At 44.6% G+C, this 14,290-nt stretch overlaps 1 protein-coding gene across 1 annotated transcript; it reads left to right on the top strand.

Moving 5' to 3' along the window:
- Nucleotides 1-1,476: 1,476 nt before the first annotated feature.
- On the top strand, nt 1,477-5,624 carry LOC128803150 (C-type lectin domain family 4 member E-like). Its single transcript, XM_053969803.1, has 6 exons — nt 1,477-1,522; nt 2,687-2,776; nt 3,229-3,321; nt 4,370-4,521; nt 4,726-4,853; nt 5,127-5,624. The coding sequence occupies exons 1-6, from the start codon at nt 1,477-1,479 to the stop codon at nt 5,284-5,286; spliced, it is 669 nt and encodes a 222-aa protein (XP_053825778.1). The 3' UTR covers nt 5,287-5,624.
- Nucleotides 5,625-14,290: the final 8,666 nt, after the last annotated feature.

Here is a 14,290-nt window from a genome sequence, read left to right as displayed (position 1 = left end):
AGGCTACTTGCCAGTATGTCATTGTTGCAGATAAGTCTTTCCCTTCAAGTAATTTGGAATTCCAGAAAACTGGATAGCAGGACTGCTCAGGGGATTCAGGTTGATGGAGAGACTGCCATCAACCACTGAGAAAGAGAAAATGTCCTTCACCAAGTTCTTTTCTGAACAGGAGCACACTTGCTGTTCTTTATACTTGGAATTCTCTCTCGCCTTACCCATCCGACTTCATGCTGCTCAGATGGCCTGGACAACAGTAAGTGATAAAAATAGGAGTATGACTGCAAAGAGCTGTGTGAATTCAATAGCTGCCACTATTTGAGGGGTCATTTGCCTCAAACCACTGCTGTGAAAGAAGAACATGACCACCAGCTTGACAGTAACCAGGGCATTAGGGAAAGGTTCCTGAGGCAGAGAAGAAACAGTCTGTAAACAAATTTTAGATGAAGCAAGAACAGTTTAAGAGAGAGGGGAGAGGGAAGTGGGAAGGATGTGGCCATCGAGCTCAAGGTACTCTGCAATTTGGCCGCCTCTGTCTTTAAGAAGCTCTCTGGCAGCTGAGTGCTGTGGTGACCTCAATCGCTGTAGCTGGCACAGACCCACAGTTCTGCAGGGTGACAACGTGACCCTGTGCTTTCACCTGTGGTTCACAGGCTGCTGGAAGAGGTGTGGATACTCACAAACCCTACATCTCCAGTGGGAAGTGTGTGGGACCAGGGGAACCCCTGCTTCCACAAAGGGGATGTGTTCTTGCAGCTGCACTTCCTGGGCGGCTGATGGGAGACTGGAGGGTGCACAAGTCTTGTTAATGTGGTTCCATGTGGTGTGAGAGCTTGTGAACATTGGTTACATAAAGATGTTCAGAAATGCAGGCTCTGATCCTGCCTGCAACCTGTTGTAAACAAGATAACAGAATCAGAGGATGTCTTCTACAGAGAGCTCAGGCTTGTCCTTACTTGTAAGCAGTTCCATGCCCTGATCTGATGCTTCAGCTGAAATGCCTGAGCTATTGCTATGAGCTCTCCTATTCCTGTGTCTCTGCACCCATGAATCCCTCTCCACAGGGAGAAACCAGCTGATGGAACATCTCAGTCAGTTCCATATATGTCCTGCAGCTTTTGCAGTCACAACCAAGTGAGACTTCATGATCTGTCATGCACATGGACTCTGGCACTGCCTAGCGATCCTTCTGCCCCACAATGCCAGGTCATATTGAACCCCTTTGCTCAAAGCCCCAGCCTCCCTTCCAATGGAATTAGCTCAAAACAGTGTTGGCAAGTTCTTTGTTGTGCTCAGGATGCACATGGACACTGCCGAGACTCAGTCACAGATATGCTTTCCTCTCATTTTTGGCTCCCATCTGCAGTGCTCAGTGGGATTAGCCCTTTGCTAGCAAATGCCAAATATATCTGCCTGTGCATGTATTTCCACACACATGGACCCTCAGCAGGAGAGAGCAGGCACCAGAGAGGGAAGGCCATGTATGACCTGAGAAACTGCCTGAGGCTGCGCAAAGGGAGATTGTGTGAGCTGCAGAGATCCTCCTCTTCATTTGTTTTCCTTTGCCTCGGTGGTGACTTTCTGTGTTGCAATGAGCATCTTATGAAATGTCCTGGCCGGGAAATGATGAAAAATTCCCCAATTCCTATGTGCTGTGGGGTACACCAGTGTGGGAGGTGGCCTGTGCAGGAGGAAGGCTGTTTTGGCCACACTGGTAACAAAGACCCTTGGAGAAGAGTGATCCTCTTGTAGAGAAGATGAATGGCCAAGGGAGAATCAGTCCTGGAAGTGCAGGTAACCCCCATATTTTCCTTCCTTTCTGTCCTCCTGTCAAAGGAGCTGGGGGAAAGACAGAGCTGGGATGGATCTGGGGCATGGGGCGGTGGCTGGATTTCCTACCAGGAGATGGGGCTTAGGGCAAGAGCAAAGCAATGGATGGGGGAAGTGTGCAGTGCCCAGGCTGGCAGAATGACCTTTTCCTAGAGCCAGGGGAAATGGAAGTCCAGGCAGAGCATGCTCTGCTATTCCCTTCAGTGATGTGTCTGTAAACTATGGGGCTGAAGGGTGCTATCCTTCTGTGATTGCCCTGCTAAAGCTCTCTGCATCCTGCTGAGCACAAGTCCCTGCTCCCATTCTCTGGTGTCTCCAAGGACAACCAGCCAGGGCTCTCCCAAGTGCCTCTTCGCCATGTGGAAACAATCCCTCTGTGTGTCTGGCTGTGCACACCCTGAGCTGGGCAGTCACTCCTTTGGGGGACTGTGCCAATGCAGAAAGGGGCTCACAGTACAGAGGCAAAATCCAGGTAGTGAGAGAAAGAAGCTCTAAAGAGAGAGGAAGAGGAGGGAGATCCAGAAAGACTGTTCAGTGACTGACAGGGTAATGGAAGGCAACAAGGAAGATGTGTTGAGGAGAAAGGAGGTCTGACAGGACAAAGGGGGAGTGAGGTTTGGGCAGAATACAGGCACATCTTGTGATAAACAAGGAAATAAAAAAACAGCCTCATGGCAGCCCCTGTGCTACTGTACTCTGTGAGTCTGAGCCTCTGGTAGGGACAGCCTGCAGGACCTGCTTCCAGCACCTGTGGGGCTCTCCAGTCCCCGGTAGTAGGTTGTTGGGGAACAGAGCCCCCTGGGTTATCCTGCTCCTAACTCTGGCCTGGGACATTTCCATTCTTGTTTTTCATCTCCAGCAGAAGAGAGAAGCTGCTCCTGGCTGAACATCTGGGTCTTCCTTATTTTTGCCCTTTTAATCAAAGCTGCTTTTGTGACCATCTGCCTTGGTAAGTTCCAGGGTGTCTTAATTCCCTTGGGATGAAGGGCTTAGGTGACTGCTTTTTGTCAGGTGAAAATCCATATGCTAGTCCCTCTTCCAGGCAGGCAAATGCCCTTCACCAAAACAGACCTCTCCACTCTTATTAGCTTATCCCATGATTTCTTTTTCCCTTTCCTCGCCTCATCCTCAGAGGATTTCTAATCCAGATTTGTCAGCTGGGCAAGTGAGTCTCTCAGCAATCTGAGGTGAGAGAAGCTCTTCCAAGGGAATGGATGACTGGTAGTGGGAGAAGTTGCCTGCTGTTCTCACCTCATTTCTCTATCCAGATTTCATCACTTGTTAACATAACAGAATCTCTTTTGGGGCTCCAAAGCAGGAGGGTTAGGATAGCACAGGTTGCTCCTGCACAAGGTGAAAAGGATGACAGTAGCCCTTTGCTTTGGTTTCCTCTCTTCTCAGTGGTTTTACTTGATGGAAGCTATGGCCCATACAAGACTCTCTTCCAGAACTCTACAGAGTGGTACTGTGTCCCCAGCAGTTCTGCAGAGAAAGGTAAGTGATTCTGAGAGCCTCAGAAGTAACAAAAGGACTTCATCAAAATTTTGTCTGGTTCCTCCCCAAACTTTGAAGTGGGGAATAGTACTGTCAGTCACAATGGGTTGTTTTAAGGAAGGAATCTGGGGAATTTAGGTAAGAAGACACTCTATTGTACATCTTTACTAAGAATGCTAGGAAAACATGCTCCAGGACAGTGAAAGAGGGTGGGTCATTCCATACCTGCATTTGACCAACCTTCCTACTCTTCCCCTCACACAACCCCTCTATTGCAAGTCTAGTCTACTGATCTAGATGAAAGTGCTTTTATACTGGCTGGCTCAATCCAGCTCCACTCCCTGTGCTGGCTCACTGCCTGTTCACACAAGCATGATGGTCAGTGTGAGGGACAGTGGAGGGAGGATGATGTTTAGTTCAGAATAGCTGGGGAGCTGAGCTGCAGTCACACATGAAATGATGGTAATATGGAGTGCTGGAATGCTGGTAGTGCAAGTTCTCAAACTCAGGTCAGAGATCCCTTCTCATGCAGCCTCAACCATTGTGAGAACATATCTGTAGCTTTTAATCCACCATTTGAATCTCTGGGCATAAGGCAGATCTCTTGGATAAGCTGCCTGTGTAAGGAACTGCCTGTGGTGGCAGCAAGGCCGTCAGAGTAGTTTGCTGTAAGGCTCTGAATCTGCATGAGCTGAGAGCTTGGACAGCTCTTCTCTGATGGAAGTGTTTCTAGAAAAGTGCAAGCCAACTACTTCCCATCTTGCTTCCTCAAGAAGGGTAAGGCAGAAACCATGTCTCTCATCAAAAAGAGGTTGCATAGACATGGCAGGACAGAGAGAGAAAGGGAAGAGGCCCCTTCAGGCAGGGGCTTTGTGACAGGAGCCTGCCAGGCTGCTGACAGCTTTACTTGTGGAGAGCAGAAGAGATCATTTATCTCCATCCAGGCTTTGGGTTCAAACCCCACACCTAACACCTGGGAGCCTATTTTGAACTCACAGCCATGAAGGACAGCACATCTTGTTCAAAAGCAGGATTTTTTCCCCCACAGTGGATGTCTGGATGTGCTGCCCAAAGGGCTGGAGAAGGTTTCAAGGAAGCTGCTATTTCCTGTCCCCTGACACGATGTCATGGTCTGAGAGTGCACAGAACTGCACTGGGATGGGCTCCCAGCTGGTGGTGATCAACAGCAAGGCAGAGCAGGTAAGTGCACAGGGCTGAGAGAGGGACCCAGCAGGCAGAGACACAGTGCTGGCCCTGGAGGGGACTCGGAGCCCCTGAGTGTCCTGCAGGGGAGGGGGAAGGTCCTGTCTGCACCTCTGCAGCACCAGCCCCAGCCCACGGGGACTCCTGATGCCTCTCTGTGCTCAGTCCTGCCCCTCATGGATATTGTGCTTTTTTTTCCAGGAGTTCCTCTTCAACTTGACAAAAGAAAAAGTTACTAACATCTATGAAACAAAATACTACATAGGCTTAGCTGCTTACAAAAATGGGTGGCAGTGGGTGGATCACACTCCATATGAAGATACAGCCACGTGAGTATCCTGGTGGAGTGAGGAGAGCCCTAAAATTCATGCCCTCAGTCTAAGTGACCAATACATTGTATAAGGCAGGTATTTGTCAGAGGTGGATTTCTGTCTTCAGCTGCTCTGCAAGTCAGAAAACTTACATAATTTTCTATTCAAAACTATGGCTCCTGATTTCTGTCACAGTGACTTTCCTTTTCTCTTCCACAACTGTTTGAGGTGACTCCACATGCACTGTCAGGCATGCTAGTGCATTTCCAATAAAGGAACTTTCTTTTACAGGTTCTGGAAGCCTGGGGAGCCTAATTTACTCTTTGCAGAAAAATGTGCTGCAATTCATGTCAAGGGAAACAGAGACCCCAACACTTACAGTAACTGGAATAATGTCCTTTGCATCACAAGTTGCTATCGAATTTGTGAGCAGGCAGTCAAGCTTCTCTGAGGAAGGACATAAAATCAGAGCTTCAATGTACCTCAGTTCCCAGCCTGTGCCCCTCCATCCTTTACAATCTGGAGATCAGTCCTGACGAAATAGTTCAGGCTGATGTTAAAGACCTACTGTGAACCTTTCCACTCTCCTCTTCAGAAACAAGGGTCTTAATTCTCCATCACTTCCCTTGCCTCCTGGTCCAGCCAATATCTCAATGATGTGGAAAAGGCCATAACTGTTTAATGAAAGGATACTTGTCCTTCAAATCACTGGAGCAGAATTTGAAAGAGCATTCAGTGGAGTGTCCTTGTCCCTCCTCTGAAAGGAAAAATTATTCATGGCTGTAGTGTTTCCTTCTCCTTCAGCACATGGTGTGTTAATTCGTTTTTAAAAAAAATTTAATAAATGTTGATTCTGCTCCTTGCATGAGGATGTCTTCTGAGTGACGTGTCTCAGATTCCCACAGTCCAGCTTCCCAACACAGAGGTTTTTACTTTTCAGTGTACAGCAGCCGTAGATGAGAATATTGCTGAGTGTGCTGGACTGGCTGGGAGCAGGAACAATGTAATGTTCATCTGTAGAGCATGTGAGGAAGGTCCTGAACACTCTGGAGAATCATTTGTGAAGACAGAAACAGAGCAGGCTGTGTAGTATTCAGTGCCAGCCAGTTTGCTCACGATGTAGCAGAAAAAAATGATAGATGTTGCAGATTCTGCTGAGACGTGGCAGGATGAGGCATGGCAATGAAGGGGAGAGAAAGCAATTAAATGTAACAAGAAGGAAAAAAGCCAGAGTCTCCTAAGGAGAAATTTCTAATGAGAGAGAAGGGTGAAAGACCCCTATCAGAAGCATCACTGCAACTCAGATACACAGAAGTCTTGAGCAATGTTCTACTTCCCTAAAATTTCCCTAACTCCAGTCTGTATGTTTCTCCCTTCATCAATGATATCCATATTCTTTGAAGAACTGGGAATTTCCAGTTTGGGACTAAAAATACAACCTAAAAATCAGTTCTGGGTGATTTTTTTTCCCCATGAGAAATGTGAGTACAAATTTTTGTAATTTCTGCCTGAAGAAGTGTATTTTCCCGGTTTCTGGTTTAGCCACTGGACCAAAAGGTTGGCTGTTGCAAAGTAGTTGCTTCCTAGTTTCTAAAGTTGCTGGATACTTTCACAACAGAGAAAACTATTTTTTGCGCAACATGACCACAAACCCAAACATTGCAATGGACTTCTTGATTTCCCCCAGCTCAGTTCTGGAACTTACAGCAACAAGGTTTTGAAGAAGAAAAAGAGGCAGATAAGACACGCAGAGAGTGACCAATGTTTTACAAGTGGTTTTAGGGGTGCTGCAGTTCTGCCTCCTGGAAGGTTGAAAGGGCAGAGCAAAACCCACACCAGGAGATTGGTTTGCAAGAAAATGCACGTAACTTGCTAGAAACAGTCTCCCTGTCCCAAATGTGGACAACAAAGTTTTTCTTGAGAGTCATGACAAAAGAGAGATCTTGGGAGATGATGCTGGGTTTGCCTACAGAATTCCTGAAGGGAGGTTCCTGATCCCCTCCTCAATATGGATTTGGCTGATGGAGGTGCCTATCTCCAACAGATAAGAATCAGTCTTTACCCCTCAAGTCTGTCTTGATTCAGGAGGCACCAGATGCCACAGCAAGAGGCAGAGGTGATGATAGACAGTTAGGTACAGCATTTTCAGAAAGCTTCAAAAGGACATTCCTTCATACTGAACCCAGGGCTTGGGTGGGAAGGACAAAAAGTTTATCAGAATAGAATTCTTCATGATGACACTTGCAGTCCTTGCTTTCAGGTGGACATCTTGGCTACATCCCAGCTGCCTCTCAGAACAAGACCTGGATGCTTACCACTCCTTGGCACATTAACTTTTGCTTTGGAATGGAACTTGGGTCTGAGGAAAGGAGCCACGGTGACATTCACTTCTGAGAATACACACAGCATTGAGTGCAGGTACTCCGACTGCTGCAGCAAAATTCTCTCGTGGTTCAAACCTGAGCTAGCTTCTGGTTTTCCTCCTCATGATGCCCAGTCTTTGAGATGCTGTCTTCAGCTGGAAAAACATAATTAGAGCCATGTTGGAAGGACATCCAGCATTGATTCTTATGGTCAGACTTATTAATTTCACTTGTACACTGAGCATGCTGCTCTCTTTTATGTTTAGCTCTGACAGCTGAGTCTTCCTTTATAGAATATGCCTGACTTTCTCTAATAAATGATGATCTCTGCCAAGCCAAGTGATGAAATAAAGTGAAATGTAAGTATTTTTCTTGGAAGACACTATTTTTTATAATGATTTAAATTTTCCTCCAAGGGTGTCTGTTCTTTTTTTAGACAAAGCAGAGAATTATACCTCTACTCCTTCTCTTTTTCTGTTTTATCCCACCTCAGATTCTTTCATGTTCCTTTACAACATTTATTTCTCCACGTCTTTAATTTCTTTGCACTCCTGCTGTCTCTCATACTGTTTCCCCCTTTATTCCTTTTTTTTTTGCCTTTTAAATTTTGTTCCCTTTTACCTTTTCTTGCTAGACCACAGATGAAGAGCATTCATTGTTTTTTGGGAGAAATAAAAGAGAGAAATGGCGGACACATGTCTGTTCTGTCTTTTAAAATTTAGTGTTTCTGAAATGATTTCCTAACCAGTCTTGTGTAAGGTATTAGTACTAACCCAGGTACTGTTTGCCTTGCAAGGTTCTTGTTATCCAAGAGATCCACAACCCTCAGTTGTTCACTTGTCCAGTTCATGCTGGTTATCTTTTGTTTATCTCAAGTTGTCCAAGACAAATCCTATGATTTTAACCTTTATGTCTCTACCTGGTTACGAGGGAATAAAACCACTTTTTTATTTTATATGGAATCAGTTTATATACCTGAGCAAGCTTTTTCACATCCTGCTGCTTAAGTATAAATCATTTATCTTGACAGGCTTTTGGGCAGTCTGCTGGTTTCCTGGAAATGCCTCAGCTGATCATGAGGTCCAGCACTTCAGCACCATCTTCTGCTCACAGCAAGTCACCTGCACTCTCTCAGTGCCACTGTGATCTACATTCATGAGATCAGGAGGAGATGCAGAGTGCCCCTGACTCTGTCACTGCAGTCCCTTGTGGTGCATCAATGGCTCTACAGCAAGGTAAGAATTCTGTAACATTTACTAGAAAAAGAAAACATAGCCAAAAGACAAGGAATTGCTTCGCTCAGGATGTCAAAATGCACCATAAAAAATGGCTTGTGCTATAGTCCATGTTTTAACATAGGGGAACTTCAGTGTAGCATTTAAGAACTGGACATGGATCTGGTTGTTTAGACTGGAGATCAAAAGAGACCACTGTAAACACACTCCAGTGCTGTGTTCCTCCCATGACATTCAATCCTGCTAGGTGAGGCACCTGCTGTCTTAGATCCTCATGCAGACTGAGTTGCCACAATTTTGCATGCATTAGATGTCTGCAAATTTACTCTAGCTAAGGATCAAGGAGGTAAGTTCACTGCCTGAGCACTCTTCTGCTTCTGACATGAGCTAAAGCAGCTGTTTCTCACTACACAGTTGGCAACTCTGAAGGCAGAGCATGAAGGCAACCTCTTTCAGAGCAATTAAACACCCATCAACACAGGCCTCTCCTGTGCAGTGCATCAAGGTTTTCCTTTAAATGATCATCCTCATTTCTCATGGCTATAGCCATAATTTCACCTGAGTGCTTCCATTTATTTCCAGCTTTATTATCTCCTAACATGTCTCTGCTTTTAAAGTTACATTTTCCCCCTGTTCCAACTCTTCTCCTAATGATTATAATCAACAAACTTTGCATACCTGAAATCAGAGTAAGTCTGTGTTCTGGTTTGAAAGCAAAACCAGTGAGAGACTCCAAGTCAGAAATACAATTTATTGGGAAAAGGGAAAAAAAGACAAAAATACATGCAATGATACAAAAGGAAGACCACTGACAAAGTCAGAATACAACCTGACACCCGCTTTGGCCAGCATGCTGGTAGCAGTCCAAATTGGAGTGGCTGCAGTCCTCCTGGAGTGGCAGATGTGGTTGCCGTGTCTTCTCGGAAACCTGTGGAAAGGCTGCTTTTCTGTCTAGAAATGTCTGGATTTATCCAGGTGGGAATGCCTAGCTCCTCCCCCTGGGCAGAGCATCTCACAATGGGCTGATGTTATTCTGAGTCATGAGGTGTGTCCTTAATCACCTGTTAAACAGAACTGGCTCCTGAAGAGTGTTATCTCTGAGTCATGTGGCAAGACATTGATGGGCCTATTAACTAACAGGAGATAAGGAAAACTGTCCAGATGCAACTGCTACTCGGATGGTAATAGGAAACATCTTGGTGCTCAGTCTTGGACAGTCTGGAACAGAGAACATTTTGGAGATAAAGAAACAGAGAAAGTAAAAAATGGAAAGGGGTTGATTGTTTTCATTGGTAATAAGAGCACCAATGTTTCCCCTTCCGTGGTTAAAATTACTCCTGTTGGGAAAGGAAGTAGTGGGACCCACATAGAAAAAGGCAGATTTGGGAGGAAGCCAAGAATGAACTCTTTTATCACATGTACAATGCAGAGACGCTTCTCAGATTCATTAGAACACCCACTATTCAGACAACATTTAGAACTACTGCAGAGCACTGGCTTTAGGTCAGACAATCACATTTTCATTAGTCAAAACCTGCTTAGGAGATATATTGCTTCATGGGATCATCTGACCAGATGGGAAAAGAAACAGCCAGCTGCTGGAAAGGGTTTGCCCAGACTGGATATCCCCAGGCCTTAAAGAAATGAATCAAATTCCTCCTGACCAGATATGAAAAGGTTTCTGCCTGCAGATTCATTTTTGAGTCATCATCATCTGGGAGCTCTGTCATATTTTGGTGTTTAGAAAATATCTTGGTGAAGGCTTCCTATCCAAAGGCCTCTTGTAACTATGAATCACAAGTGATAGAGTACAAAATACATGCATGGAAGTTTAGAATTATTCTACCTGCATTCTTAACAAAATCTTGTATTAAATTCAGTTATTGATCTTTTCACAGGGCATTTTTCTTTTCTTTTTTTTTTTTAAGTATAGCTGCCCCCAACATTTTAAATGCCTACTGAAGAACCGAAGCAGCCTTTTAACAACATCAGATTATTCAACAAACTCATCTGTCCACTATTCACACAAAACCAAAAATCAAGTACTTATATAAGTGCTCTTCATCCTGAAGGGCAGGACTGTGCTCACAGGTTTGATCCCTACTTCTTTTTTTTTTTCCCAACTGTTACCAGTGTTCAAAACAAGACTGATAAAAAATATCAACCCACCTCTCCATGCTTGTAAGTATGCATATTTCAAATATTTCTTCATATTTACAATACATAAGACTCTTCTCACAGCATGAAATGCAGGCCCCCTGCCTAGAGACTCTGCAGAGTTGATGTTTGTACTGTCAGTTAACCCTGGTTGCTACTGAGTGGAGTATTGCACCACAACACTGAAAGACCTGCTCAAATGTAGTATTAGGGGAAAAAAAAAAACAAAAAGAGAAAGAAAAAAAAAATTCAGTGATCAGATGTCATCTTTTGTACTGCCCAAAGGCTGTGGTTCACTATTATATCTCAAACCAATGCATTTCTCAGACCAATGAGCCTTGCACTGTGCTGTGATCACAAATGACTCAAAACAAGCACATTTTTTGAGGACTGCTTCAAAAACTTTTCCCTGAAGCTCTGGTTCTCCTGCTGAAGTGTGCTACTCGGAGACAGATCAGGACTGACTCATTTGGATTTGTGGAATCCTGTGAGCTGGCACACATACACAATGCTGGAGACTAAGAGTCAACAGACAAGATGATCTGGGGTAGGGATCAAATGGTTGCAGGAAGTGAGGAAAGGAAAGAAGCTTCCCTGGATTAAAATAATAAATTTGTAAATGTGTTGCAAGCTTAATTTACCTGCAGATCCATGGTCTTCCTCACTTGATTTCAGATGTGCCTCATCACAATGGGCCTGCCTGGCAACCAGTGGAATATGTCTGAGCTTGGTCACCATCACTGGAGCCAACACTGACCTGAGGACTGATTGCCATGCCTGACCTCGCATCTTTGTCATCCCTGAAGACTTGCCTAACAATCTAGACCGTGGATGTTGTGCCAGGTGTGTCCTGCTTGCCTCATTCAGGTGTTGTGGCTGGTCCCCAGCTGTCCTGCTGGCTGTGTTACTGCAGCTGGCTCCTGGCCACCGACCCTATGGGAGCAGTCACCTCCACTGTGCCCTCACAGCATCTGTTGTACCACAAAGCAAGTTGTGAACTGGGATTCATTTTATTTTGTTGTTTTTTGGGGGGGAAGGCAGATTCTTTTCAGTTTGTTTCAGTGAAGTAGCTCTTTACTATTGAGTATTATGGAAATATTGAATATTATTCCACAGCTCACTTGAGCTTTGGGTAGAATTTGCTGCTGATGGCCATCATTACTTCTTCACTGTATTTGTCATCACTTTGGTTCCAATTTTGCTGGTTTCCATGCTATTTGTGAAAAGCTGCTTTTTTCAGAAAAGACAAATTTACTGTACTCCTTAACATCTTCCGTGAGCTCCTCAGTATTGCTGACAACCATAACCAGCTTTAAAAGTCATGTTCCAGTAGCTTTTCATAGGATTTCGATATCTTTGGTTGTTTTTCTTTCAGGGACAATTCAACAGGCTGAACTGGTTCCTTATAGCTCCAAAGTAGTGCAGGAAGGGTACAGAGCCATTCACATCTTTGAGGTTGTGCTACACTCCCCTTATTTTAGTAGGTCTGAGAGAAGCAGAAAGAGTTTTATATGTTGGGCTCCACCAGAGGCCACACAGTGCTGCCTGGATCTGTGCAAAGGGCTGGTTATCTTATGAGAAGAAGCAACGTAAATCAATCCAGAGGCAACTGATATGTAATCTCAACACAATTGCTGCAGAGCCACTGACAGATTACAACTTTAGTGTTGGATTCGGAGCCATATGAGGCCAGATGTAATGATGGATTAATAAAATCCTTCTAACATAAAGACACGCTTGGAGAAGCAAATGCAATATGGAAACATGACACCACTTTTCATGGAATCATGGGATGGTTTGGGTTGAAAGGGACCTTCAGTGTCATCTAGTCCAACTCCCCTGCATTGAGCAGGAACATCTTCATCAGATCAGGTTGCTCAGAGTCCCATCCAACCTGATCTTGAATGTTGCCAGGGATGGGGCATCAACCAGCTCTGGCTGGTGTGCCAGTGTTTACACTTGGGCCAGCATCTCTTGAATCAGTTCTACTTGACAGCAGATATACCACGTGAGTAAAGCTGCTGTGAGTTATTGAGTGGTGGCCTGGGCAGCTGATGAATTTATCAATTCAAGTCGTAGAAAACATCTCTAGTGCTGCAGTCAAGTAGAGCTGAAAGAACCTGCCAATCCTACTGAGAAAGGTGCAATACCTGGACAAAGATTAATTGTAAATAATGCTGAGACTTGGCCTTTAGGAGCCTCCTCATCACCCATAACAAACTTCAGTTCCACTGGCCTACTGAATTGTCTTTAAACAGCAGATTTCTTAAATGACAGACAACAAAATGCTGCTTACAATCAACTCTTCCCCCTACCATTGCCCTCACTTTCCCACTAATGGAAGCAATCCTATGCCTGCTAACACCAGGGTCTTATTACACAGCAGGCTGCTTATGTGTCTGTTGCATGCCTTAATTCAAGTTTTGAAACCTCCTTTGTCCTGCCTAAACCAGCTACCTGTGTTTCCCTTCTTTCTGCTGCAATTAGCATAAATTCAGTCCCACAGCAACTAAGATCAACATAACATGGAACACGTCATTTGGTGGCCAGCCTCCATTCACTGGGTTTTACAGTGTCAAATTCAGCAGCAGAATATGCTACTTTTGCATACAAGCTCTTGACATTCACAGAAGATTCTTACTCTCTCCAGCAGTCTTCTTGGATATGGTGGAATAGATCTGCTGATTTGAGCATCTGCATGGCCTCATGATAGTGTTACTGCCTTGTGTAGTGCCTTGTGTTGTGCCTCCCTTACAAATATCCATCACAGATACAGACAAAATGTCCTGGTTATTATACTTGCCATGAGATTATCTGGACATCTGCCACCATCCTTTCTGGCCTTGGAAAATGTTGCTGGGATGGCTGCTGGCCTGGCAATTGCATCCATCTCCTTGATGCAGATGGGAAGCAGACTCTCTGGGTTGCCCACGTGGTTTACATCAGCAGCTGGTACTGTCAGGATGACGTTCCAGTGGCCAGGTCAGCCCAGGGGGCCGCTACTGACAGATGGTTCAGAACCAGGCAGAAATGTCAGTTCCCCCTAATCCAACATTCAGGTGAAAAAAAGGCAGCTAATTTAAAAAGAACTTTTAAATGTGAAGAAAGAGGACAATCACCACAGGTAAACCCCTTTGCATGGCCTCAGAAACAAAATTAATTAATTAATTAATTAAATTAAAATTAATTAAATTAATCTGGATGTAACTGTGTTTTACTGAATCACAGGGAGATCTTGGGATGCTGGCAAGGGCTCCAGTCGTCTTTGGTGACCCCACGTCTGCTGCTGCTGGAATTGATGATATTCAGTTTTTAATATCAAGCCACTTTAAATGTGTCTCAGACATGCTTATACTGAGAACATGGAAAGAGATTAATTCCTAAATGAAGGTCTTATCAGTGTACTTTCTGGGCTAAGAAATGTGAAGCTTAATGCAAAGACTTTCCTAGGACATTATGTATTTTGACATTTTCTACACACATGACCACAAAAAGAAAACCCCCAGAAAATCAGGAAAATATGGGTAAGCCATAAATGCAGAAATGCCTCTTTACTACAGTTAGGTTTTGGGACCACTTACCAAGCCTGAAGAATGGAGGCTGCACAGTCTCTTTAATTGTGACTGATATTTGGCCTAATGTGCTCTCCTTTGGCACTATGATATATATGAGGCCACACCACAGACTAGAGACTTCCATG

This window comes from Vidua macroura, chromosome 2, assembly GCF_024509145.1.
Source record: "Vidua macroura isolate BioBank_ID:100142 chromosome 2, ASM2450914v1, whole genome shotgun sequence".
NCBI lineage: Eukaryota > Metazoa > Chordata > Aves > Passeriformes > Viduidae > Vidua > Vidua macroura.
This window is presented reverse-complemented; position numbering and strand designations above follow the sequence as displayed.